The 26752-nt window shown below is 40.2% G+C and overlaps 1 protein-coding gene across 6 annotated transcripts in view; it reads right to left on the bottom strand.

Annotated features, from left to right (window-relative positions):
* DOCK8 (dedicator of cytokinesis 8) overlaps window positions 1-26752 on the bottom strand; it is a 95666-nt gene that overhangs the window by 29195 nt on the left and 39719 nt on the right. For 4 of the 6 annotated variants that reach the window (XM_075019898.1, XM_075019892.1, XM_075019895.1 and 1 more), the window contains 13 exons: window positions 19485-19602; window positions 17730-17800; window positions 16927-17065; window positions 15354-15455; window positions 14508-14603; window positions 13176-13410; window positions 12064-12228; window positions 10122-10297; window positions 8259-8354; window positions 6862-6957; window positions 5914-6063; window positions 3320-3433; window positions 2141-2296 (listed from right to left, as the gene is read on the bottom strand). In XM_075019898.1, the coding sequence (XP_074875999.1) occupies window positions 2141-2296; window positions 3320-3433; window positions 5914-6063; window positions 6862-6957; window positions 8259-8354; window positions 10122-10297; window positions 12064-12228; window positions 13176-13410; window positions 14508-14603; window positions 15354-15455; window positions 16927-17065; window positions 17730-17800; window positions 19485-19602 (1714 nt within the window). The remainder of the gene's footprint in view (window positions 1-2140; window positions 2297-3319; window positions 3434-5913; window positions 6064-6861; window positions 6958-8258; window positions 8355-10121; window positions 10298-12063; window positions 12229-13175; window positions 13411-14507; window positions 14604-15353; window positions 15456-16926; window positions 17066-17729; window positions 17801-19484; window positions 19603-26752) is intronic. The other 2 variants (XM_075019894.1, XM_075019896.1) reach the window with 2 other exon arrangements.

The raw sequence follows: 26752 nt of genomic DNA, 5'->3' as shown, positions 1-26752 counted from the left end.
TGAACTTCTTAGATTCTCCAATCACAGGTCTGTGCCACAGGTCATCTGGAATGTTTTTGTCCCCTGATCGGGTGAGCATAAGTCTTAGACTCTACTCCCTAGTGCAGCTACTGGGGTTTAAGAGTCCAAATTTTGCTTTTAATTTATATTCTTCAATATTCTCTCCCAATATTTCTATCAGTCACCTGGGAATAGTCCCAGAAAACAAACACATGAAGCAGCAGTATACCACACTGTGGCAGCTGTCTTCCAGTATATTGGGTCAAATGAAACTCATGTCTCTGAGCAGCCCCATATTTTGGATCCACGTACTTAAGCCCACTCCCATTTTGGCCTCAAGCAGACAGGCATTGGCTGTACTATGTTTGTGTGGAATAATGTTAAAGTGCAGAGCACCCGGTTAAGTGAATTTGGCTTCTCTCCAAGAATTCCAAAAGATTTATTCACAAGGCCACATTTCTTACTGAAAATCTAACTCTAGCTGGGCAGCCCTCCTGCAGACAGATCAAAATTACTGCAAGCGTGGTCAGCTAATGTATTAAATCATCCAAGGGCCACAAAAGCCTTATTGATTTGCACAGGTTGCACTTCATAGGTTACTCCTAAAGAAGAAAAAGGGTTGATGATGTTGCTTGAAGGAAAGAATGATTAAACTGGTGTCTGCCCAGCTCTGACTTGCTAGAATTAGTTGCAGGAGCTATGCTGACTTCTTTTTTTCCCCATAAGCAGAAGAGTCCCATTTCTAGTTCTCTGACATTCAGGATTAGCATTAAGCAAAACTACTGGGAAATCCTGACTCTAAGACCTTCATGCTTTTAAGACCAGGAAAAACTTCAAGGAAATATTATTTGCTATCATTGACCTGTCAGAACCCTTAAGGTATGAGAAGCAGCACATCTTAGCATCCAACCAATCCTTGGCAATGACACTTGAAAAAGTTACCATGAATTTGAACTGCTCTGTTACTCAGAGTGTTTTTATACCTCCCACCATTCTTGGCTTCAATTCCATCCCCCTGCATCCAAGGGTTGTGGCAATTATGGGGCACTGCACTAAAATGCTTCATCCCAGTTCTGACCTCTGCAAGATCACCGAGGTGGAAAACAGGCAGGCCAGCACCCTTTGTCAGGGGGTCTGCCCCATGGTAAAAGCAAGATACCATCTAAGTAGAATGTAGAGGACAAGAGCACAAGACTGGCAAAATAGTGTGTGGCATGCCAGCCAAAAATTTCTTTACTGAATGCATTTGTGAACTCCATACCCAGGATGATGCATGGGAGGTCCTGACATTCAGGAAGTCTAGAGCTGTGTCAGTATCAGTATCTGGGAAAAATGTGCATGTACTGTGAATGACATCCTGGGAGAAATGAGAAGTGATGAGGAGGGGCATTCACAAAAATTGTGTGGAGAGGTCTACTCAGGATACCTGCGTGTTTCCACACAGAAAAATCATAAAGTTCAAATAAAAGGGAAAACACTGTCCAGAAAATACAGAGGAATCATTGGCATAGTCATAGCATCATCTGCCCCACTGGGGTGGGGAGGAACCCAGAACAAAGAATGCTGCTATTTGAAAAGAAAAGCATGACAATCCTGTTCTGAAAAACACTAAGGCTCAACAGAAATCCATCATTCCAGGATATTGAAAATTGCAGTGTTTTAGTCACTAGTTTACATAGTGGTAGCATCTACATCCACTTGGAGACCAAGAAGGTCAGCTAGAATGCAAACACACAGAAAGTTTGCTGTGCGCTGCTGCATGCCATAATTCTCCAAAACAGATACTGAAATACATATTTGTGGTTGTGTATGGATAGGATATAGATGCGCCTGTAAGTTAGCCTTCAGAGCCATGTTCCTTTTAGACCTTGTATGTCTACCTTAACAGTAATTTTCTGTTTTCATTTTTCTAGAGGGGCACATATCTGTGTCATGTTAAGTTTAAACTTATGTAGATGCAATTTTGCAGTAGCACTCCCTTAGTCTTTATTCTTCTGCCTCTTTTCTTTCAAGAGGGAAGTTATTCTCCCTCATCCAACCATGGCTAATTCTAAACTAAGTGTCTGAATACAGAGCAACGTCTTTCTCTACATGTGTGCTTCATGTGATGCTCATGCAATATCATCTAATGGATGCCTACCTGGGAGGATAAGGAGGGGGAGGGGGATGCTGGAGCAGACACCGAGGTCATGAAGAAGAGGTTCAGATTGAGGTAATGCTCATGGCTGCAGAGAATTCTCAGGAACTCCAGTCTCATGGAAATCAGGGTGGAGAGTGAACTCAGCTTGTTTGAGAGCTAGAAAAGCAAACCAAAGAAGTATCATGTGATGGGCATGCACTATTTAAATTACCATGCAGTGAAATATCCTGCTTCCTGAAACAGGAATAGACAAATAGCCCAGCATGCATTAAAATGCTCACTGGTTCCCTGGACCTAACTAGTTTCCATCCATTAGCTGCTCTTTGTTTCACAGTGGTGGTGTCTCTCTGCCCCCTCTCTGGCTGAGTTACCAACTTCCCAAGAGACAATAAATTGTTTTTTTTTGCCCTCCCCAAAGAAAAACACAGTATTTTTTCCCTTTTGGATAACACAAAGATTAAAACCAAACAAAACTCTGCTGAGTCTGTGGCAAATTCTTAAAAAGTCCTACTAGGCAACACAGAGCATCAGTGGTGTTGTCATTTCTCTTCATATCAACAATGACATCAGTGAAGTATTGTACATACTATAAGAAACTGGGGTCGTAGCCATCTTGTGCTCTCTTACCTACCATCAGCTGACAGAGGGCCTTTGGCAGAAAAACTACAGCAGGTATATCAGGTCACAAAACAGAAGGAAAACTTTCCCCTTCAAATGCAACAAATAATTTCATAACAACATCCTGCATCATCATTTGTTTTTAATTTTGGGAGGCTTGTAAAGCAAGAAGACAGACATGGTTCATTTTGACTGAATCCCCCAAATATAAATACATCCTCACAGCACTGGAAGAGTCAGAGACCAAAAGCTGCTCTGTATGGTCTGCAGACCCTGCTGCTAAGGGATGTTAAAAAGTAAGGGAAGAAAAGTGGCTCCATGGATGCTCTGCAGTAGTGCAAGGTATGACATTTCTAAAAGAGTCTTAACCTGCACTCAATTTTTTTTCTGCAGACCACAGATCAGAAAGGTTTAAAGTCTCTGCATATGCAAGAGGAAACAGGAAATTTACCTGGCCCTTTAACACAGTTCAAAGGATCTTAATGGATAAATGAATCAAACAGAACAGAACAGTGGACTGGCCACAAGCCAAATGCAATACCAATCATGCATGATGCCTACCTGATTGCAGTAATGTTTGATGAGATTAAACACAAATCCTCGGTCCATTAAAGAAAGAAGATCATACAAGAAAAACGCCAGGCTGATATTAATCTTTTCTGCTTGTTCATTTTCCTTTTAAAAAAAGGGATGAAAAGAAGAACTGCAGTTACAATGTATGAAACTTACATAAAGGTGGAAGACTTTTCAGAATCATTAAAAAAATAGTGTAGGGAACAGCTCCCAAAACCATGGCATGGAACATACTGAACAAGATCGTTTCAATTCTCCAATTTATGTAATCTTGTTAAAATTATACAGAATCACTCCTGTAAATTATTTCAACTGTTGTGGTTTTCACAGAAGAATATCACAGGATGAATGAGCAAGTTTATCTATGCAAATCTTTGGGCTGACAGCAATGAAATGGAATTTGAGACCTGTTCTGAATTCCCTATGGGGTACAATCCTGCATATGACATTTTTTTAAAAAATTGAACCTTTAACATTAGAGAATGCTGGTTTAGGTACTTAAACCATAAAATATTGTTTTAAAATATTAATAAAAATCTGCACTGGCTTTGCTGACGGAATGCCAAGTATTTTGTTTAGAAATTTTAAGTGTAAAACTGATAGTAAAAAAATGGTAAGATAAATCTGTGTGTTTTACCATTCAGCAGCTAAGCTCTTGCATGCTTACAATTGGCCTGATTAACAGAGATACGCAGCCCTCAAGTAAAAATCACAAAGAACTCCACGTGCCCTCTAAAATAAGGCTACGGCTACTTCAAAAATGCCAATTTAAATCATAAAATCTCAGTAGCATATGTAGTTCATCAAGAGGAATTTGTGGAGGTGCCTGAGGGATCTGCACACATGTAATACTCAGAGTCCTCAGGTGGATTCACTCAAGACTGACAGAGGAGACGACTGAGAAAAATGTTGCCCCTACTCCTGTCTCTGACTAGTGAGAACAGGTGTGCCGCACCTCAGGGTGGTTACAATTTCATTTTAAATTTTTCAGCCTTTTTGATGCCATTCAGGAATATATATACATATATTTTCTGCAATGTGGAATTTACACAGCAAAACATTTTCTGCTGTGAAGAATAAATTAGTTTTCCACTACCTTACTGGGTAGGCTAAAATATGCCACACATCACTGTAGAATTTCAGGGCAATCTGACGTGCTCAACCATGTATTGAAACATAGATTATTACTGCTTGGATTTAAAAATCAGACACATATTACCTACCGCTGCTCTGTACAACTAACCAATGGCCCTAATTCTGCAAACACTGCAGTGGGTTTTTCACACATAATCACGTTCTATACACTCACTCTGTCAAAACTGAATTGAATTAACAGCCCATAAAAACCTGTGTATTTCTCATGAGGAAGTCATAAAATACTAATCTCTTGGCAAAACCTACAGTTTTGTTAAAACATTTTTAATGTAACAAAATTTTATTACACATGTATTTAAAAAAAAAAGAAGTCACTGACACCTTAAGTAAACATTTCCATGGAAACAATTTCTCTGCACATGGCTATCATGGAAGCACACCAAAGATGAAGCAAAGGGTAAAGCTTCAGGAAAAACTTTTTGATGGACAGTGACAATCACTTCTGCCAGTCTCTGCCCTCAGTTGTCTGGTCTCAGCCCTTTCCCACTTTCTGCTCCTCAACAGCACAGTGGAGGACACATTAAGTGGATCAGGAAACTGAGCTGGCTGAAAGCGATGTGGCAGACCAGCTCTCCAGCCTGGTCTTCCCTGTAGCAGAGCACACTGCTGCGCTAGCACAGTGCATTGCAGCTCTGGGGCATGAAAACATGCTGGTTGCAACAACTGAACAAACAACAGTCACCCAGTGTGTAGATACACAAATGTGGCCTTAACTTTGTCTATTGGCTAGTGCAGAGTGACATCAGTGATGTAAGCTGATTATCAATGTTAAAATATAGATTATATTTTGTGATCCTTTCAACTTTATAATCCATTATATCACTGCAACTTGTTAAAACATATCAGGATAAAGAATTTCATGAGACTTAGGGCTTATTTCTTGTCTTTAATTTTCAAGTGGCCACTGCCTCTGAAGAGATCTGGGGTTAGATCACTCATGGCTAGATTTTGCAACAGTCAGGAGGAATACTGCCTTCATATTGCATAGCCCACTGCTGTCAAAGAAGTAAAATGTGGAATAAAACACTGTGCAGTAGAAACAAGGGTAACAGGAAAGGGGGATAAAAGGAATAAGCCCTGCTTTGGCTGCAGTTTGATGCCCTGGCTAACCTGGCATAAAGCATCACTGCCACTGAAAAGGGGTGTCCAGTCATTCCTGTTGATGGGAAAAGGGGTTCCCTCCCTGCACCCTGCAGCCACAGCGAGAAGCAGGCTGGGGAGCTGAGCTGCATAAAAACAGTCTGACAGGGGAGCACAAGGCTGGACCTTGCAACACCCCTCACTCTTGCTTAAGGTCCATGTGAGAATACTGCCACAGTTTTGGCCTAATTCTAGTGACACTGCTGAAGGTGAAGTGGGATTAAACACTGCTCAGTGTAACACAGGCTGAGTAGCAAGGATCCATGGTGCTTATTTCATGCATTTACCTTCTGTGGTTTGACTAAAAGTGCAGCAATCTCTGAAGTAACCACACTAACTATGGTGGTAATATCATCTTTGAAGCGATCAGAGAACCGGCTTCTTCGTGGGTTATCTTGCTTCTCTATGTTGTGAACATACTGAGCCATACTCTTTATCTGCAAAGGGAAAAAAAAAATAAAGAAAAAAAAAATGCCAAAACTGGAGGTAAAACTACTGCTTTGTTAGTCCATGGGAGTAAGATTTCCTACTTGTTTTTCCTTGAATGTAATCACTCTCGTCTCAGAGCTGCTGTGATAAATCCTACATGTACTTGCAACAACAACAGAGAGCCTGAGACTTGAACACAGACAGACATTGATTCCTGTTTATGTCCATGCAGTTGGCTACTCTCAGCACCTGCAATCAGAACCACCCTCCCCAGTCCCTTGCCTCTGCAGCTCTGAAATGCTGCTATTTGCAACTTTTGCCCTTCATGATGACACACAGGGAGTGACACTGCTGGAACTAATTCTTATTTCTTGACCTGATGTTGGGTTGCTTATATGCTGCCAGTGGAAATCAGTATGTTTTTGCCACTGACATCCATCACCTCAGGGCTCTGTGAAACTGAATTTCGGGAGCCTTGTCACTGCTCCCATGTTGTCAACAAAGTGGAAAAGACAGGAACAGGTATTCACAGGAAAGGGTGGGCTCAGTTTGATGTCTGTCTTTCAGCCTTCTGCAAGCTGTGGATCACTGTGCATGTCCTTCATGCAGGACTTTGCCACCACAGGCTGTCAGTGGGAAACAGGTACGAATATGGAGAATTCTTTAGTTGTACTTCCACTATTTGGGACCTTTCCTTTTCAAACTGGGGCTGAATAACTGAAGATATCACCACAGATCTAAATCTGTGCCTGGAGTACCTGCTACATGTCACCATTAACTTACTAAATGGCACTATCAAATCTTACCAGGAGCTCAAAGAAGAACCAGGCATACTTGAAGACAGATTCTCTCACCATACCCGTGCTGACGACCATCTGCAGTGCCAGCTCCTCGTGGAAATGCTAAATAATAAACACAGAGTGTTGGGAAATAACTCTTCAATCAACTCATCTCCCAGGTTGAACAACCCCCCTCTTCCCAGTGGGAAACTCCCACATACTGGAGAGTCAGCAGCTGGATAGGAATGCATGGACATCCATGTAGGATCAGAAGGCAGATTTGACCAAAATGATGTATGAGGAATGTTGATGGCAAACAGACTTTGGAATCCATTTTTCTGTGGATCCAGAACCCCAGATAACTAAACTAGGGAAATGCCTTTGGCTCTGCGTGACAGGGAGCAGTCATGTTCCCCACTCCCCACTAATTGTTTCCATTTAGCACATCCATGTTTTTGAGAGAAGGTAGACGTAAGATTGTCTCTGTGGTGGGAGAGAAGGACACAGCAATAACCACAGCAGAGCTTGTACATAGGTTTGTTGTTGGAGACAATACTCTTTGCAGTGAGGTCTGACCATAAGACACCCAATCCCAATAACCTGAACTTTAAAGACACTCAAATCTGGACTAAAAATTTATTGCAATGTCTATTTTCTATTCCTGACACAAACAATAAAGCTAATGAGACTCCTAAGCATATTTACATTGAATAGGACACATAAGTCCATCCAATACTCAGACTGGGTATAAATGTCTATGCTTTTTGGCAGAAATCAGACCAATAAAGAGGAGGAAGAAAGGAGAGTTTCTTAACTGTAACTCAGGTTCTGAATTGCTCATTCCAGGGCTTTTCCCCTGCTTCTTCATCCAAAGCCACTGCTGCTGATCAATGCTAAACACAAGACCCAGCTCTGGAAAAATTATCTAAGTGATATGGTATCTTCTATGTTGTTAAAAAGCTACTTAGGAATACATACTCAAGATAGGAAGGAATTTCTTGGTTCTAAAAGCTACAAAAGGGGGCAAAGAAAAATATTCTTTACAGAAGAAAGAGATGGCAAACATTTCTGAATGCAGTTTACTGTAACATGTAAAGGCAGGTATCCAAGAGTAAACAGAAGTGGAAAAAGAGAAAGGCCCTAACACCTTGAGAAAGAGAGCAACGGGAGGATCCAGACACGCTGCTACTTGTCTAAATCTGTCTTGGAAAAAGAATCTAAAGGCTCTAGAGCACAGCCAGAAAAGTTTGGGTAATAGTCACCCACTGATTCAATATTCTGTCACTAACTCCTTGTTCGATAAAACTGGTTGTTATTTTATTCTCTCTCTCCCCTCTCCTCATTTAGTAGTACTAACTACCAGCACTGCCTCACAAGGCTCCAGGCTCTGTTACTGTGCTCCCTCACACTTAGTGATAGGCTACCTTTTTATTGGATGGTCTTGGGCTTGCACAAATGCTTGGCATGTCATTTGTTCCTTCAACGTAGAAAGACATCCGACTGGAGGTGTGATCCATAGGCTGGGGGGCATAGCCGGAAGAAATACATACTAGTAAGTTAATACATAACTTAAGCTAATTAACAGAGAAGAAATCAGCACCAGTGGGTTTTTTGGAAGGTATGCACAGATGCTCACCTAAATAGCTCTTCACTTTCTTTCTCCCCATCCCCCTTCTCAGTGGAGGCCAAGGACCACCTGAATGCAGCAGCCGCAGGAGCGTGCAAATGCCAACACTGCCATCAGGTGCCCAATTTCAGCACTGTAGCTGTCTTTTGGAAGCGCTGCAATTCACCCTTTCAACGGTAACTGTTTATCCAGTGGCTCTGCATCCGAAATTAACAAGCATATGGGAGTCTTTCTTCCATTAAAAATAATGCCAATTTAAAAGGTAGTGAAATGGCAGCAGCCAAGTGTCAACTGCTACATTTATCAATGTGATGAAGCCGTAATATCAAACATTTTACTTCTGTATTAATTTGGGGGAAAAAAAATGCCCTGAGCTCTAGGTTTTTTTAGGACACAGTACATTACAGTAAAATTCATAAAGCTATTAAGTTCAAATCTACATTATTAAAAATTGCTATGGATGAATACATATGCCCAAATAAACAAATCAAATAGATTGGCAAAGCCTGCGCATCTTACTAGTTCTGGTTTAATTTGCTGAAGACAAGCACCCGTTCACTTTAACTGGAAAAGCATGTGGTCAGTCAATGGAGAAAAGACTTCAAAATGTTTCTGAAAATAACCTGCTTGAGAAGCAGTATTTTACATATGTAACACTCAAGGAAAAGAGAGGGGGGGGGATATAGTTCAGAGCTCAGCAGACATGCTGCTGTGGAGCTCTGCTAGGGCTGCAGCTAGGAGCAGGCTCCGTGACCAGGAGAAAAATCCTGCTTTTGTCAGAAGCACAGCTTCCCCGCTCCTGCTGAAAGGGGAACTCTAGATTTTGGGTTCCCCAGAGAGCCAAGCACAGCCATTCTCATAAAGCTCTGAGATGGGCCTGGGATGCTGTTAGACCAGCAAGCACTAGATGCCAATCAGGGAAGAAAAATCCTGCTCCTCTGCTGTCTGTTCTGCAAGCTGTTGGTGGCATATGTAGTTGTGGATGGGAAAGACAGAGGAAGTTTGTGTTTCACTCTGTGGTTGAATTAAGTATTTGGAAAGACCCAGTTACAAAATATGCACATGGCATCTGTACTATAGCCAGTATAAAATCATGGGGCTGCTGTCATATAAATTGCCTACTTTTTTTTAAACAGGAAACTATTTAGCACCAAACAGGCTCTGTGATTTAAAAAAGAAAAAAAGGAAAAAGAGTTAAAAGGAGTAAGAATAAATCAGTGCATTGTAGGAAAACTATTTCCCTTCTGAGGAATCTTTCACCCCTTTCAGAAAGTGAATCTGTTCCCAGTGTAATCAATAGGAGTCTTTTCTCACACTGACTCTGTGTAACCTGGACCAGCCCACGTCACCAGACATGAACAGAACTTAAATGTCAAGAACAGGAGAGTGAGGCATGTCAAAAAAGCAAATCCCTCTATGGAGTGTCTAAGCCTCACACAAGAGACAGATTTCTTACCTCTTGCTCTCTTCACTGGTAAGAGACAGCAGAATTTAGCAATGGGATTTAATGTATGCCTATACCAAATCAGATAAACAACAAATGCTTCTGGTGATACATACAGCACATTTACAAGAAGGAAATCCAAACCTTTTAGAACAAACCTAAATTATTAGGTTTTGGCCCTTATAATTCTCCAGGTATTTGACTTTGTTCTCTTACCTTGGATGACATGATGTTTTTGACCTCCTCATCAGTAGCAGTTGGTGTAACAGCGATGTCAGGATTGCTGCAGCTTATCACTCGGCTCTGCAGGAGTTTACTCCCAACAGACACTGCGGAAGTGCGTCCAAATGTGTAATAACGAGACTCTGTCAAAATGGTACTGCTGCCTGCACCTGCCCATAGGGAGATGTCTGAACTAAGACTGAAGTACAGATGTATGAGACAAACCTGAGATTCAACCCAGCTTTTCTCAGTGCTGTTACAGCATCAGCATTTTGAATGCCATAAAGCTCCTAAAAATCTCACCATCAACAGCTTAATTAACAAATTACATAGGCATTGAATGACAAAGTGCAGATGTTTTCTGAGTCAACAGCTCACAGGTGATTGCACAAGCAAACAACAGATTTAACATGGCTACCTGAGCAGCAGCAGTATTACAATAGCTCTTTCTTCTTTCCCTTAGCTCTTTTTAATTTGCTGTAGATTAATACAAGACTCACAGGCCTAAACACAAAATATCACCTTCAACACGTAACATTTACCACCAGGTTCAAAGTATCCAAGGAAGCAGAGAGTGGCCAGCAGGAACTTCACTAAATGATTATCTAATGTTTTCAGCTTCCCCATGGACCTTATTTTTTCGGGATAAAGAATTTCCAAGCATAGGCGAGCTCCGAGATTTTAGCACATACTAACATCAGTTTAAATGTCCCTCAAGGGGGATTTAAATGAATATTTGAAAGAGAAAAGGGCGTACTATCTTTAGTTCCCACATCACAGCTGTTTGGTGGTCAGCCAGTTAATATATAGCAATTGATCAAATGAGTTCTATAGGCTTTAGGACAATGGATTGCAGCAGAGTAACAGAATGTTTGAGGTTGGCAGGGACCTCTGGAGGTCATCTGGTCCACCCTCCTGCTCAAGCAGGGCCACCTAGAGCCAGCTGCCCAGGACCATGTCCAGACAGATTCCTAATATCTCCAGACTGAGAGGCTCTACCACCATTTTGGGCAACCTGTGCCAGTGCTCAGTCACCCTCACAGAAAAAAATGTTTCTTGATGTTCTGAGGGAACCTCCTGTGTTTCATGTTGTGCCCATTGCCTCTGGGCACCACTGGAAACAGTCTGGCTCTGTGTTCTTTGTACCCTCCCTTCAGGTCTTTGTATATGCTGAAGATCCTCCTTGAGCCTTCTCTTCTCCAGGCTGAACAGTCCCAGCTCTCTCAGCCTTTCCTCACTGGAGAGATGCTCCAGTCCCTTCATCACCTTCGTTGCCCTTGGCTGGTCTCTCTCCAGTACGTTCACATCTCTCTTGTACTGAGGAGCCCAGAACTGGACACAGCACTCAAGGTGCAGCCTCACCAGTGCCAAGTAGAGGAGAAGGATCACCTCCCTCAACCTGCTGGCCAATTTACAGGGTTTTATCCTCTGATGACATCCCTTATGCGATGGAGAAATTTGCAGAGGTTGGCCCTGTGTCACTTGGCAGCAAGTGAGTTTGCATGGAAAGTAGTTTACTGATGTACAGGCCAGTAAGAAATTGGCATCCTAAGGCCATTTTAATTTCTGGAGGAAAATCCTCTAAAGAAAGCCTCAGTTTAGGAGATGTCTCTCACTTTCACCTTCATGAAGCTACAGTGTTGCATATAGCTGTGGAGTCCTCTCACCTCAACCATGCATCGTAAATGAATGGGAGACAAGAGATTATGTGGGGCAAGTCCATGTTGCTCTGTGCAGCTCTGAGATCCCTGACCTTCCTCTGAGAAAAACAAAATATCTGAACAGTGCTGTGCTTAAATGGCACGCAGTCTGGGTCTGAGAAGTTGTGTTTGCTATTTTCTAGGCCAGTGTCCTAAGTCCTCCTTGCAGAAGCACCATGCTGAATGGCATGTACCAAGAAAAAAGAATACTTTTGCAACCCTTGCACCAATATTACCTGCTTTGACTACTTCTCTTTGAGGATCTGGCAGACGAAATACATAGTAGACATAAGACGCCAGGAGGCAGTTCCTCCCATGTTGGTCTTTGCTCAGGTCTTTGCTGTTGTGAAGACTGTTCACTATTGCAACCACAGATTCAAACGCAAACTGTGAGAAGTTGGCTGTGAAACAAAGGCAAGAAATAGTCTGAGCACTGAAGGGTTTAGGTAAGAGCATTCTTTGTACCACCACCAACTAATCCTACATGCTTTAATTCAGTCCTTAACAAATTCAGAGCTCTAGACGGCAATTGCTATACCTGACCAGACCCAAAGTCTACATAGACCAATAACCACTCTTCAGTAGATCCACTGAGTTTCAACCCAATCACTGCTACTTCATCACTTCGTGCTACATAAAAGCAGACCATAACTGTTAATAACAATTTCTAGCAGCCTTCACACAATTTCCTATAAAATACCTACTTGAAGAACACTAAGACCTGTTACTCTCCAGCTGACAGACAAATACAAGCTAGCAGGCTTTTCCACAAATATTATAGCAGATGACAAGTGTTGATTACCAAAATGAGATAGGAAAGAAACTACACCACTGTTTCCAAGTATGCCTTCCCTCCAGAGTTAACATATGTGGTGGGCAACTGACAGCCTCAGTAACAGAAAAATCTGTGTGCATTACTAAACCCTTTCTGTTTTGTGCTCACTCAATTCTGTCTAAAGATATTTGAGCAGCAGATATGGTGCAGTCAGCAATGTCAGCTGCAGGGTAAGTGACTTTCTGGTGTTTTCCTTGCAAAATAATTGAATTCCAAACAAAGTTAAACCACAACCCACTTTCTGACCTCTATTTCCAGATAAGTAAACTATTACAATTTCAGGTACCTCCCAACCAGAGCCTGAGAGTCTTAGATGTAGGGGGAAAAGGAGAGAGGGCAGGAACTCAGTTAAACCTGATTAAATTGTGCAGTGAAACTGTGTCTTGAGAAGCACAACTCTTTTGAAGTGGACTACCCCAAATGCTAAATCTGAGCCTGGATATTTAGCAATCATTTCCCCTATATTTCTAGGTTGCTTGCATGACCACTCCAAGGCCATGCACCAGTAAATACCTGTCTGGCCAGCTATGACCATGGGCTGTACAGCAAGCTGGAAAAGTTTATCGAGTACCAAATGTAAAAACAAGACAAGAGGTTCAAGGCGTGAAGAATTCAAACAGATAATGCTGAGTTTCAATTCATGTTCCAGTGTAGCCTCTGTTATCTTCTGGTCCATCAGTCGAATGGGGAATGTCACTTGACTTTCTAGAGAATGGCACAGAGTGAAGAACTTCTCCAGGTGATTGTCCTGCAAATACAGTGCACTCATAGTTAACAAAGTTTTAATAGTTCAGGGTGCTGCTAGCTAAGCAAAGCCTGATTGTCCCACCTGATGGTATCAGAGAAAATATATTCACCCTTCTGGCTGGCAGTGGTAGCTAGCTCTAGAAATCAATTTGTAAACCAGCTGTCACAGCCTTTTGTTTGTTCCTTTTCATCTGGCTTAAATTCAGACTCTAGTTAGATCAGATTAAAAGCAGAAAAGTTAAAGCCCTCACTAAAGTGATTGCTTCATTTCATGAAAATACTCTTCCCTCTCCCTGATAAAAGCCTGTCACTCCACAAGTCTATAGTCCCTCTGCCACCCACACCTAAGTTCCAGCTACATACAAGTTATATGCCTAATGGGTATGCCCTACTTGTATTTAGAAAGCATGCTACCAGTGGTGATGGACCTGCTTCAGACACAGGGTCTCCAGTTGTTAGGACATAGTTACCAGGGTTAACTATAATGGGATGATGGGTAGGAGGCACCATAAAGCAGCAGAAACAAAATAAAGCTGCTCTGCCTCAAACCAGTATCCCAATAAGGTGGGCAAAGGTCCAATTTCCTATCACATTTAAATGACCAGAATCATACAGTTCTCATTCAGCACTAAGCTTGTGTCCCTACACCACACGGCATTGACAGCTGAGCTGCCTAAAGCATTCTGGCAGTATAACCTGTCCCTAGAGGCAGGGACGTGCTATGTCTCCACAGATGGGGACACATTGTCTGAACTAGCCTTGCAGAAGATGTAGACTGCAGAAACTTGCACTGTGCCCTGCCAGTGTCTTTCAAACACAGCCTAAGCAGACCCTTGCTGAGCTGAGAGGACATTACGCTCCTTAATGCTTGATGTGACTTGCTGCTGAGAGTGCTCATTTGTTCACTTGTACCAATAGATTTCATTTCACCAAAGGATTTCATTCACGGAGGCTATCAGGTTATTTCCATAGCTGTTAGCTGTTTTTAAACCTGTGTGGGCTTAAACATCTCCACTTCATAAACCTCCTAAGTCAGCCTGGGCATCTGAATTCTCTTTGAACTGAAACTACAGTGGTGTACTGCTTCTGATGCGTTACCTGAGTGTGAACAGATGAAACAGCTTGCACTTCAACATTGAAAACACCCTTGTGTCCTTCAACCCACTTAATAGGTGGTGTCTGAGATGGAACTTTCTGTGATGGAAAAGAAATATGGGAATCATCATCTTCTTTTTAACAATCAAACAGAAAGTCTGTTTATACAGTGGTCTATAGGGTATTTGCACTATTCACTTAATTTTATATATTCAAATTCAGTGCCATACAGAGGACCACAGCTAGGCATCTTCTTGTTCTCATACACTAGATGGAGAGAACCTGATGCATTGAACAGGGAAATGTGGAGCACTTCAGCTGGATGCCTAGCACAGGCAGTGGGAATATATATCTTCTGATGGGATATTTTTAAGGTTGGAAGTTTCCAGTTAAAGCACTGCCAAAGGCACTCCATGGTGATACAGTGCAGTTTTAACCCTCTGGACAGTTTCCTACTTGCCATATTTACTCAGAGGACACAGTTTTCTGCTCTAGTAGCAGCACCTAATTCCTTTTCTCCTCCCTCTCCCACACAGCCACAAAAAAATGAACAAATCATCCTATGGAAGAAAGCAAATTATTGACTTGACACCCTCAGAATAAATGTATCCCTGATTATACAAGGATTTGCTTGGATAACTAACTTTAAAAAACACAATATAACAATATAGAACAGTAATAATAACACCAGTGACAATAATAACAACAACATTTTTCTCCGAGCTTGCCCCTTTCAAAGTACAAAAAGGAGGCATTGTCTACAAGCAGACAGCAACGTTAGTTCGTAGAACACTTACGCTGTTCTCCTACATTAGGAAAATACTATCTTTTCATAATTTTCTTTGTTACCTCGGGAGAGTGAATTGAATAGTGGACGGGCAGCTTATCCAATGCAACAGGAAGACAATAATGTCCAGTTTGAAGACGATCATTTAATAGAATCGGCAGCCACTGAAACAAATGAAGAGAAAACACAGCAATATTCATGACTATATATGATTAGGGCTATTTATCTAATTTGTTATGTACAGTCAACAAAACAACAAATGAGATATTGACCCAAGCTTCTCTGCTCTAACCCAATTCAACAGTAATTTCTTTGCATTTTAAATTCACTGATAGCTACTGTAGAAAAATGTACAAGACTGCTTTACAAACCATCCTTTTTGAAGAAAACAAATACAGAGCTTTTCATGTGTGACATATCTTTCTAATAAATCCTACCAGAAGGATTTAGTAGAGCCCATGTTTTTATTTAAAAAAATCACATATCTTGAATACACTGGTCCTTGGCTTTGAAGCAAATCAACAGAGTTAAAGTTTTGCTAAGGATAAATTGAACATCTTGGTCGTGGTCACCATGAAGATTAAGGCCAGAATGACTCATCATAACTCTGTATTGGTATTTGGACACACTTCATTTTTCTCCTATTCAAGTCTGAAAGAGGCTGTGCATTTGATTATCTCAGGGCAGAAACTTTTGTATTTAGGTGAACAGAAGCTTGAAAATTAAGTTCTCACCTATGTCAAGTCTTGCTCCTGAACTACAAACTAATTTACTTCTTACCAATCCCATTGACATTGCTGGGACTGTATCTGTCCATAAAAGAAAGCCCATTTGAAAAGATTGTCAGTACTGGGATCAAGAACAAATACAAACTTCATAGCAGGAACACATGGAAAAAATTTGTCTGGCCCCAGAGCTCAATTGCTGACCATAGCACTATCACGTTTTCAAAGCTGAAGTATTATCATCACCATCTATGCTTTCCTTTTATTTTAAAATCTATCCAGTTAAAAATACTGATTGATAAAGAAAAATATCAAAGAGACTATGCTACAATATGTATTTCTTAAGCTAAAACATGCTACTCTCAATATGAAGCTAATGAATGCAAGAGAATTGAATTTTACCTTCTAGATTCTTTCTGTTTTTTAATTTTGATGTGGGTAAAAGACACTTTAGAACAGAAACAACATGTCATACAAAACCTAATTGAAAATATTACATTAGTTGTTATCTCATGTACGAACATGTTAGATAACAGTAAATAATTGTAACTGCTTATGTTTTAGGTTTGGTTTTTTTTCAATAAATAGAATATAACAGAATTAGGCAATACGATATAAGGCATTGCTGTTGCAAATATTTAGGTGCATACTTAACTTCAGTTGTATCAGGTGAATTCATCAACTTCAAAGACACTTAACAATGTAAAATTATAGGACGAGGATCTAACATAGCGCAGGTTGCATCTGGTTTCTGTGAATTAACACTAAGACCTTCTACTGGTTTTCATGTATTACCATAAACAGAAAAGGAATATATGACAAAATTCTTGACAAGAAGAGTCTGTGTGCATGGGATGTAGATACAGATATATATATACACACGCACACTTACATATCACATGGAACTTACTGAATACCCGAGGAGGGTTTCCACAGATGCTCCTTGCTTTGGCTGACAGCTGATGTGATAGAATGTGAACAATAGATGGTGCTTCTCTGTGAGTTTTGCTGGCAGCTTAATTTTCACTTCTTCATAAAAGTCAGGGGACCTGTTTAAAAAAAATGCCAAGCACATTTCCAATGTAAATATGAGACTGAGCAGAAGGAAAATTTGCCAGTAGGCTCTTAGATGCTATAGTTATAAAAACTGTACAAATACTGAAAACAGCCTCAGAGCCTAGTTAAACAATATACATATATGTACAGCTGTATTTATGAACTATCTACAGCTTTGAATCAGGAAGTGCATAGACAATATCAGCTAGAATGCTTCAGCTTTCGGCCATCTCTATTCTTTCAAAAACATTCAATCTTAATTTTGGGTTCCATCATATTTACTGTGTAAATCTAAATCCCGAGTCCACATTCATGAGAATAAGAATGTCCCTTCAGCTCTTTTGCATCTGTGAATTCAACAAAGTGAATTCTGGTACAAAGTTGTGATGCTGTTTCCTGCTCCTTAATCTTCAGATTAGGAATATTCTCAACTAACCTCTGAAAAACTCCAAACAAGAAAAGCAATGGTCACTTACACAATGGTCACTTATGCAAATGCATGTAGCAATCCAAATTAGATATGACAAATCCGCATAAAATGTAAATGTTTAAAATGGATTAGTACCAGCATTCCTTGATGAACTATGTAGGCTAAGAATTATGTAAACAGGTCATGATTAATACTTCTCAAGTCACACAAATAGTAACAATACTCACTTATTATGGTACGTGATAGCTGTGTATATTTCTTGCACAAATTCTGGACCTGAAGATTTCCCAAAAATTACCTACATTAAGAAGGAAAGAAAGTAACAGCAGTCAGGTCTAAAGCATTTAATTGTCATCATCTTGTATAAATTTTAAGGCAGTATCTGAAGGCTTAAAATGACTCTTCAATTTTATCTTAGCATGTTGACACAAATGTCTTATTACCAAGCATCTTCTCCACATAACATTCAGGGTAAAACACAAGGAAAATGGAGCACAGTTAATTTCCAGAGCCACTGACTACCTCACATCACATTCTCTGGTCATACACTAAAAAGTTACGAATTGCAGGAATAAAGTTATGGTAAGCCTCTTACACACTGTCACATTGCCTTTAACTAAATGCTAAAAAGTTAAAAGTATTTTTAGAAGTTTGTTTTTCAATTGTAGCCTGCTCATTTAGTGTGAGATCCACCTCACGCTACCTTAGAGGTTCAAAGTTCCTTTATAATCAATGAAGAGAAACAGGAATTTTTGGTGTTTGATTTGCTTCCCTCATTTCAGACACAGGCTCACGGTAAGGTCCTGGAATCCAGTGACTTAAAGGGAGCCCTGGGAGATGAGCTTAGACAAGGATATCTGTACAGCACAACTCCCTATGTATTGAGATGAAGCTCGCTCACAGTGGAGAGGGATGCCAGATGAACTGTGTCTGTCCTAAGCATTTGTCAAAACCTAATCATAATATAGGCAGAGTTTAAGGAAACCAACAACGCAGTATTGTGTAAAAGATGGTGTTACATTCACACGGCACAGCTCCAGCTCTGGAAGAAACATGGCTTGGGAAAATGCTGTGCTGATGCTCTGATTTCAGTTCCAGAGGTCAGGTGGAGTAAGGCTGCATACTTACTGTGCAGCATCAGCATGCTGATAAAGGCTGGTCAGGTGTCAGTCCTTGCTCCAACATACTGTTGGATTAAAGCTCCTCCAAGTAGTATTTCCACTCCTTTTTTTCCCCCATTAACACATAAAAATCACAAAAAATTTTATCTCAATGTCATTCTCAAATAGTCAATCACACTGTCTGAAAATTAACCAAAAAATTCAGGCTGAAGCAGACGTCTGAGTTAGAACACTTCAGACTGAACATCTGAAGCGTGGTAAAGCTGGAGAGAGGATCTTATAATGAGAAGTGTTGAACAACCTGAACACAGACAGTGCTGCCTGCTTTGCTAGTAGTGCACACATATGCCCTAATATACAGTGTGTTTCAAAAATGGAAAACTATTCCTGCACTGCACGACTGTGCACCTGTTCAGATTCAGGCAATGAAGATCCCAACTTCTACCTTCCAGTGTTAGACCTGAGTTTTTGTGTACACAGAGTGCACACGGAGTTACACTGGAAGACAGACTATATAATTCTTAAAATGTCTCAGAAGCTCTGAGAATTTTAGCATTAGTTTCCAACACAGCATTCATCTAATACTATGTCATTCTTCTGAAAAGAAGGTATGAGGACTTAGATAAGAGAGAGTAATATGCCTCTGTTTCACTTGAGTGACAAGTCTTTCCTGTTGTGGGTAAGAACTACAGCCCTGCTTTCTGATGAGAACGACAAGCTTCACAAGCTCTCCGATGTTAGGCTTCCTAAGGCTCCACTAGAAATCGTGGTGATGGGAAGTAAACAATGATTTATCTCTTCAGAGGTTCCTCAGGAATGCATGTACACAAAAGTCTGCTAAGAAATCTCAGCATTTATTACCGGCATTGCACAGGATGGATCTTCGCCACACATAAACTGGATCTTGATGGTAATGTTTCTTGCAGAAGCTGGTCTGTTAGCAAAATTCAGCCTCTGAGGGTAAACATAGAGGAGATTTCTGGAAGAAAGAAAAGGAGGAATGAAATGGGCAAATGGCAGGCATTTGCTTTTGAAAATGAAGTGCACAAACTAGCATTTTGCTGACTCCTCTCCCCATCCTTCAATTCCACCTAGACAGTGAAAGCTTTGCCAGAACTCCATTTCAAAAGTTGACAAGGAAAAGGTAAGTTCTTGTTGTGACACACAGAACATCCTATGTTTAAGGTTTCTTATACAGTAAGCTATGTTTTTGAGAAGGCAGTCTTCCTAGCTCTCCTTTCTTTTTTTTTTTAAATATGTAATTCCAAGTTACACATGAATGAGTATCTTTGCTTGACGTAATGAAAAGCAGGAATCTCTCAAGAAAGCAGCTCCCTTCTCAGCTTTGAAAAATCAGATTTTGGAAGGGGTAAGGAATCACTCAGAGGTGATAAAAAGAAGTAAAACAGCAAATAAAATGAACAACTGAAGTTCATACATTCCTAGCTTATAGCAACAAAATGGCACATGTTTCTAGATCATGCAAAGCAAAAAGCAGTATCAATGAACCTCAGTAAATACAAGGAAGAAATTTTGAACTGTTATTCTAGAAACTGACAATTTTTAGTAATTAATATGATCAATGCATTAAAATACAGCACAGCATACTTTGCTGTTTACTAGCAAAAGAACATGGGGAGATCACTAAACTTAAAAAGCACCTTTAATTTCTGTGGGGAATTTGGCAGCATAGATGGTCTTCCAAGTTCAAAATCCAACAATTCTGGTAGAAGAGTCAAAATGCTAATAGAAAGCTTTTTCTCCAGTGAAGTCTATGGCAAGTCCAAGATTTCAGCAAGACCTGGATTACACACATACTGGCATCACAATTATGTCTATTTAATGTGTCATTTCCCAATCAGGTATAGGATTCTCACTGTTTGTCCTCTGAGTGTAAGGAATAAGACTGGTGTTGGTGGAAGCGTGCTGGCTTCCAATGAGAAACAATGAGAACTACTAATGGGCTTTCATGCTTTCTTTTTGACTGTGACAGTCAGAAGCTACACACAGAATCGCCCTGTCCTTATCACAGATATCTCCTCAGCACCATCGTCAGCTGAAAATGTGGAGCAGCTCTGAAGAATGCTGTCATTAAGTCAGGCAGTCCATCTTCCGTTTGTTGTAACCCAAGATCTGGAAAATTGTGGTTGATTCTCCTTATTGCCTTATGTCACAATGTGACAATAATTTTCAACTACACAGTCCAAGCTACTTTGCTAACCAATACATGCTACATGGGCCATGGTATGCCTTATGCCTTTCCCTTTGTTCAGAATAGTACTCCTGCCTGCCACACTAATGTTCTTTCTTCCTTACCTTCTTAAATGCAATTTCTGCTCTGCCAAATTCTCTCCGAGAAGGTATTAGGAAAAGCTAAGTGAAAGAGAGAAATATATTGGTAACCTCCACTGAATTATGCTTTGGGGAATGACATATTAAATGAAGGATATTATCAATATTACATCTGCCAGAGGTGAAGAAATACATGTAGGGAGGCTGCATAATCCAGTCATTGCTTCATTAATCTGCAGCCCAGCAGAAGATGTCACAAATCCATAAAATGTCCCTGAGCACTGGATTTTACATTTAGATGTGACTTGAGATGAAAGATATGTAAAATCACAAACAGAGAGCTCTCTGCTGACTAAACAACCAAGGAAGCATTACTCCAGCAAGTACTGTACCGAAGAGCTAAAGTTGTGCCATTTATGCTCAGGCAGTTTTAGGGATCTTGCTTACATGTGTATTAAACCCATCAGCACAGAGGAAGAAAAGAGGCAAATGCTGACTCTGGATATCCTGCAGAGAGGAAAGTGATGACTGATTTTTTAAAGCAGGAAGGCGGGGAGAGGATCAAAAGAGGTTCCTTCATGCAGGCATGAATTGTAGACCCACTGCTGACCACTGTGTAAGTGCTACTGCCTGCCAGCATCTGTACTCTCCAAAAGTCTTAGAGGAAGCAATGACAAGGAGCATTTCCAGCTGGCAGTTAGCAGGGGTGTCAGGGCAGCACATACTGATGTCTTTTAAATAACAGGACAGCTAGCATGCCCATAAGGACGTGGTGAGCTCCAGGAGGCATTGTGTCTCCCTTGTGGCTCTGTGCTGAGCAGAAATAAACAACATGCTACAGCAAGTACTTTTGGTCAGTGTGACTAAACTTCTCCCCTCGATCCCACTACAGAAAGCACACTCCAGATATAGTCAGATGTGCTTACAAAAAGCAAGAGAGCTATTCAGGAGTCAGTATGTGTCTACAAAAGCCATGCCAGAGCACCCAACTTCACTGAGCTCAGAGTCCCACAGGACAGCAGGGTCCTTGGTGAGGCATGGATCTAGATAGCTTCTCTGGGTCGGAGGCTGACCCAGCAGAGGGACCGTAAGATAAAAGGCTATTTCAGAATCAGTTACTTGCTGGGAAAGCTAAGGGTCCACCTAGCTTGACACAGGACACCATGCAGCAATTCTCATTCAAATTTGCTGACCTTCCTACACTTCCATGGGACTTAGCAGTGGTGATTTGATCAATTCCCATGGCCAAAGCAATGCAGACCTATCTTCTGCCAAAATAAAATCTGTGAAGAGTTTCAAGTCTGTGAGCCTTCTCATTGAATATTCCTGTTTGTAAATATTGGTTGTGCATATGCGTGAATCCTTCTCCTTGCTAAATTATACAACGTGTAAGGTGTCAAGAAGTGCATCTCAAACTCCTAATGAATATTGGGCATGTTCATTCATGACTGTGACAAGAACACCATACACAGCAAAAGCCAATATATGTGCAAATAGTCACTCTTGATACAAATGTTCTATAGGTGCACAGTCATGGATGGGTTAACATTGCCATTTAACACTTAGGGTACCGGAAACAAAAACTGATACACCCATTAGTTACAGTTTTCAATCTTTGTTGATTCCTCTACACTTTTGTCAGGGTAGGCGGGGAATCTTCACAAAAAATGGTTGAAAATTATAATGCAAATCACAAACACTTTACCAAATATGGAAATCTGTTCTAGTCAGCCACTGACTAGATGAAATGGCACAATGACAGAACTTCAACAGGTCATGTTCAAGAGGATGTATATGAATATATATTCTGTTTCTTAGTATGGATAATTCAGGTAATAGTTTGAATGATTTTTCTCATGATGCTAAAATTAGACATCATCTAAAGAGTCACTTGTCAGATCCTCATTAAATTAAGGCTGAGAGTGATTGTCACTTTATTCTGTCCGTTAGCATTGGTGTGAAAACCGTAATAAACTTTCTATTACAGTTTTAGCACAAAAAAAATGTTGCCAGAGGAACTGAGTGGAAGGCTGACTCAAAACATCAGATTTCTGCAGATTCAAATCACAAAATTATGACAAGAAAATAGATACTTCTAAATTTAAATGTGACCCAGAGCTTAGAGTCAAGTCAAGTAATCAATGACATAATGTGTTTGAAAACCAAGACCAAAGGCAAATAACTGAGACTTTGTGAATCATAAAAATCACCTTCAAAATATTTTCTTACCTATCATATTGATCTTCTGGTGTGCAAATGTAGGGAACTTTTTGACCCACAATTACTTTACATCATCTTTTCAGAAGTTACTCTTAAAACAGTTTTAAACTTTTCAAATATGAGAATCAAAGAGATTATACCACCTTCTGATGTCTCTGTCCTCCATGCTTTGCAGTCCTCTACCAAACTAAACCCACTGTTCCATTGATAATACCCTCACTTCCTCTGCTGGTTCCATTATTACTAAATCCCGAGTGGCAGTGTTTTTAAAGTGGATAAAATAAGTAGATATCCACCAGGTATCAACTATTGCAATGTCAAGACACTGTAATAACAAGACAGTAGGTCACACATAAGGCATTGCCCAGTTGCCCGAATGAAGTATGATGAGCTGAAAAAAGGAAGATAGTAACTATACCACAGAGCTGTATTTTATACATCCATTCACCATCCCAGGACCTGTGATTTCTCTAGCTGTGTAAATAGAGGTAAAGCTCTATCCCAAAATTCTCATTGAAGCCCAGTAATCAAAGAGTGAAATTTCTGACATACCAGATTTTTACACATAATAGTGAACCTATTTGAAATATCACAATACAGCTGAGAATTGTGGTGAGATAATTTTGTCCTGATACATTTAATTCATAAATGACACCATGAATGAGTGCTAGTAAATACAATAGCATACCGCATCTTCCCAAAGTACTAGTAACATGCTCCCCTGAACTTACATGTGTTAGATAATGTGAGGCAATATTTCATATTTAACAGCATCTTCTTGTTGTCATGGTCACTATGCACTTCTAAAATTTCAGTTGAAAATGCTTAAAAACCTTAGTGAATGACACAGGATTCAACAGCATGCACTATCTGTGCAGCTAGAAGTCAACAGGTGGAACCTGGATTTGTTTTAATTGTCTCACTGATGCATTTACACACTCCCCCATCCTGACCTGGAAGACTGGAAGCTATACTGACAAACTACACTGCTCTTGGGTGTTGCCTCTTCTCTAAACTGTACACCTCCAAGTAACCATTTATCAAGCAAGAGGAAAAAAAAATCCAGTGAGAATACTGATATTCTCTCTAAGTGCCCTGCAGACTTAACCCAAAGAAGTCACCTGTTCTTACCAAAAGGGAAGCCACCTACTACTACCAGTAATGCAGCACTATTAACAACTCTTGGATGAAGTTATTGGGGCATTTTCATTACAGTAAAAAGCAGACAAATGGTTTGAAGGAGAAAGCACAGTGCTCTGAGGTTAGCAAAATTATCTGCAGACTTGGGAAGGAATGTTATAGTTCCAAGAGTCCTGGTTGGGAGCTCTTTACAAAAGGACAATATTCAGCACCCTACTACCTAAACAGGGTCAGTATCAGCGATCAGAGTAGCTTCATTTTTCTTAAGATATTCACGCAAGACCAAAGCAGAAGCCACTGCCTGCTGAAGTGGAGCTGCAGCAAAACCAAACCAGTGAAGAAGATGCTTTAATTCAAAACCATCTGGAAAAGTAAGCCCCTCACACTACTTCATCTTTTGTGTTTTCAGTTATGGTTTCTTTCTTGAGAAGAAGGTGAGCATTCATTGTTGCACTGACTGCTAATGACAATAATTAATGAGCAATCCATTTTTTCTGGGAAGCCATTGTAGTAGATAATGAAGTGCTTTTATCTCTACAACCTAGAGGAGAAGCAATAGTAATACTCTTTACAAGACAGGGAAAAAGAAGGGGGAAAAAAAGGCCTCAAGTTTGGGGAATTAAACCACAACAAAAATGCCCAGCATTGTTCGAACATAGTATATAAACATTAGTGTAAACTTTCTAGCATTCCTGGACTGTAGGTATCTTGCTGTGGATGTGAATGTGCAGTTGGAGAGCAGGAGACAAAATCAGTAAGTCAAGGCTTTGCAGAAAGTCAGTGGTAGAACTGGAACTGGATTTAAGAACTGGATTTATGTCCCACATTCCTTATGCTTTAGGGAAGTTGCTTGAATTGAGATACCTAGATGTTAATTTCAATCTTTAATTCCTACAGGTCTCTGGAAGATTCAATTTAGCTTCTTGTGGAAGAAAAGAGCAGTAGCTTGCTTGGTATACAATGTGAATACTTTGCATTTACTTTCTGTTTTTTTAAAAGCTTTCCTTAACACAATTTTCTTGCTAATAGTGCTCTTTTGTTTCCACACAGTAGACCAAAGAACAAACTAACACTGAAGCTGAAGAACAATGCCATCAAAAATACAACATCAGATTTGTCTGGGAGGTAAACCACAATATTTATCAGTATATGATAATTTTTAAATATTATAAAAATGCTGCATTAATGTGAAAGCAGATATTATACTAATGATTCTCATACAGAGAGCTAGGAGCTATTCAAGACACCAAATTGTCAAGATATTTTTGAGATGCTGTTGTTGCATTTTGAATTATACTTCCTTAAAAGTCTGCTGAAAATAGAGTTTTCAAGGATCTGATTTATGATGTCAAATTACAATTAAACAAAATATTCTGAAGTACCAAAAGACCCCCTCTAATTAAACCACTTGCATTTGTTTATTTTTTTAAAGCATAATTACACATTTCTCTAAAACTTTGCTTTCACCTGGAAGTTTAGACAAATCCATATTTTATTCAGAGTCTCTGCTCAGTGACTACAGAGAAATCACCATTCCATGGTGGCATGTTTTCCTTTCTGCCTGTATTACATAATTAATGAAGTTTGTTATGAGGAGTCAGGTGTAATCTCATCTGAAAGCACTGTGACAAACAAGCTGATCATGGGAGAGGGGCATGTACTCCCAGAATCCTGTTTGTGTGGCTTTTGTTTTCATAGTTTCTGCTTTGTTATGCCATACTTGACAGTCATTTTTATCTGAGTAAAAAGCAAATTAAAATTAGGAAACCTTCCATGAAACTTCTTACTGCTGAGATAGTATAGTCGATGCCCAGGAAAGATTACGGAGCTTGGAAAAGAGCAGGCAGCTCTTTGTGTTGGGATGAAATCATGTGTACTGAGGAGCAGAATAAATCAGGACACACTGACATCTCTGCCTGAAACTGCAGCAGCTAGCGTAAGCTGTTTCCTTCACCTGTGCACAACAGTGCAATCCTAATCTCCACTTTGTTTACTCTGAAAAAGAAGTTAGAAGTGCTAGTATCTCTGACCAGCACAAAACTAGAGCAATGGCCCTGTAGAAAATGCACAGGGCTATGTGCTCTCTCCAGATCCCATGGGCAAAGAGGCAGAAAGGAGTAGATAATGCTGTGACGGCAGTAACAGGAATAACAGACCATCATACACCAATAGCCTTTGCTCACTCAAAACTAGTAAAGGATGGGGTAGAATCATTGAAGAATAACTCAGAGATTTAGAATAGTCTGACAATTTTGTGCAAGATGTATTTTGTATATATCAAATTAACAAGTAAGGCTGTTATCAGAAAGGCACACAGTTGGCATTCATAGAGTAATGACACCCTGGAACAATTAGGCCTTTATGTTTTGAGGATGTTTTGTGTGCATTGCCAGCTTGGCAAGAATACTCAAGGTCCATCAGAGAGAAAAGAAACATTAAGGATAACTGGACCTAAGAAATGTAGGATGTGACTGATA

The sequence above is a fragment of the Buteo buteo genome, chromosome Z (genome assembly GCF_964188355.1).
Source record: "Buteo buteo chromosome Z, bButBut1.hap1.1, whole genome shotgun sequence".
Classification (NCBI taxonomy): domain Eukaryota; kingdom Metazoa; phylum Chordata; class Aves; order Accipitriformes; family Accipitridae; genus Buteo; species Buteo buteo.
The sequence above is the reverse complement of the archived record's forward strand: the minus strand, read 5'-3'. Positions and strand labels throughout refer to the sequence as shown.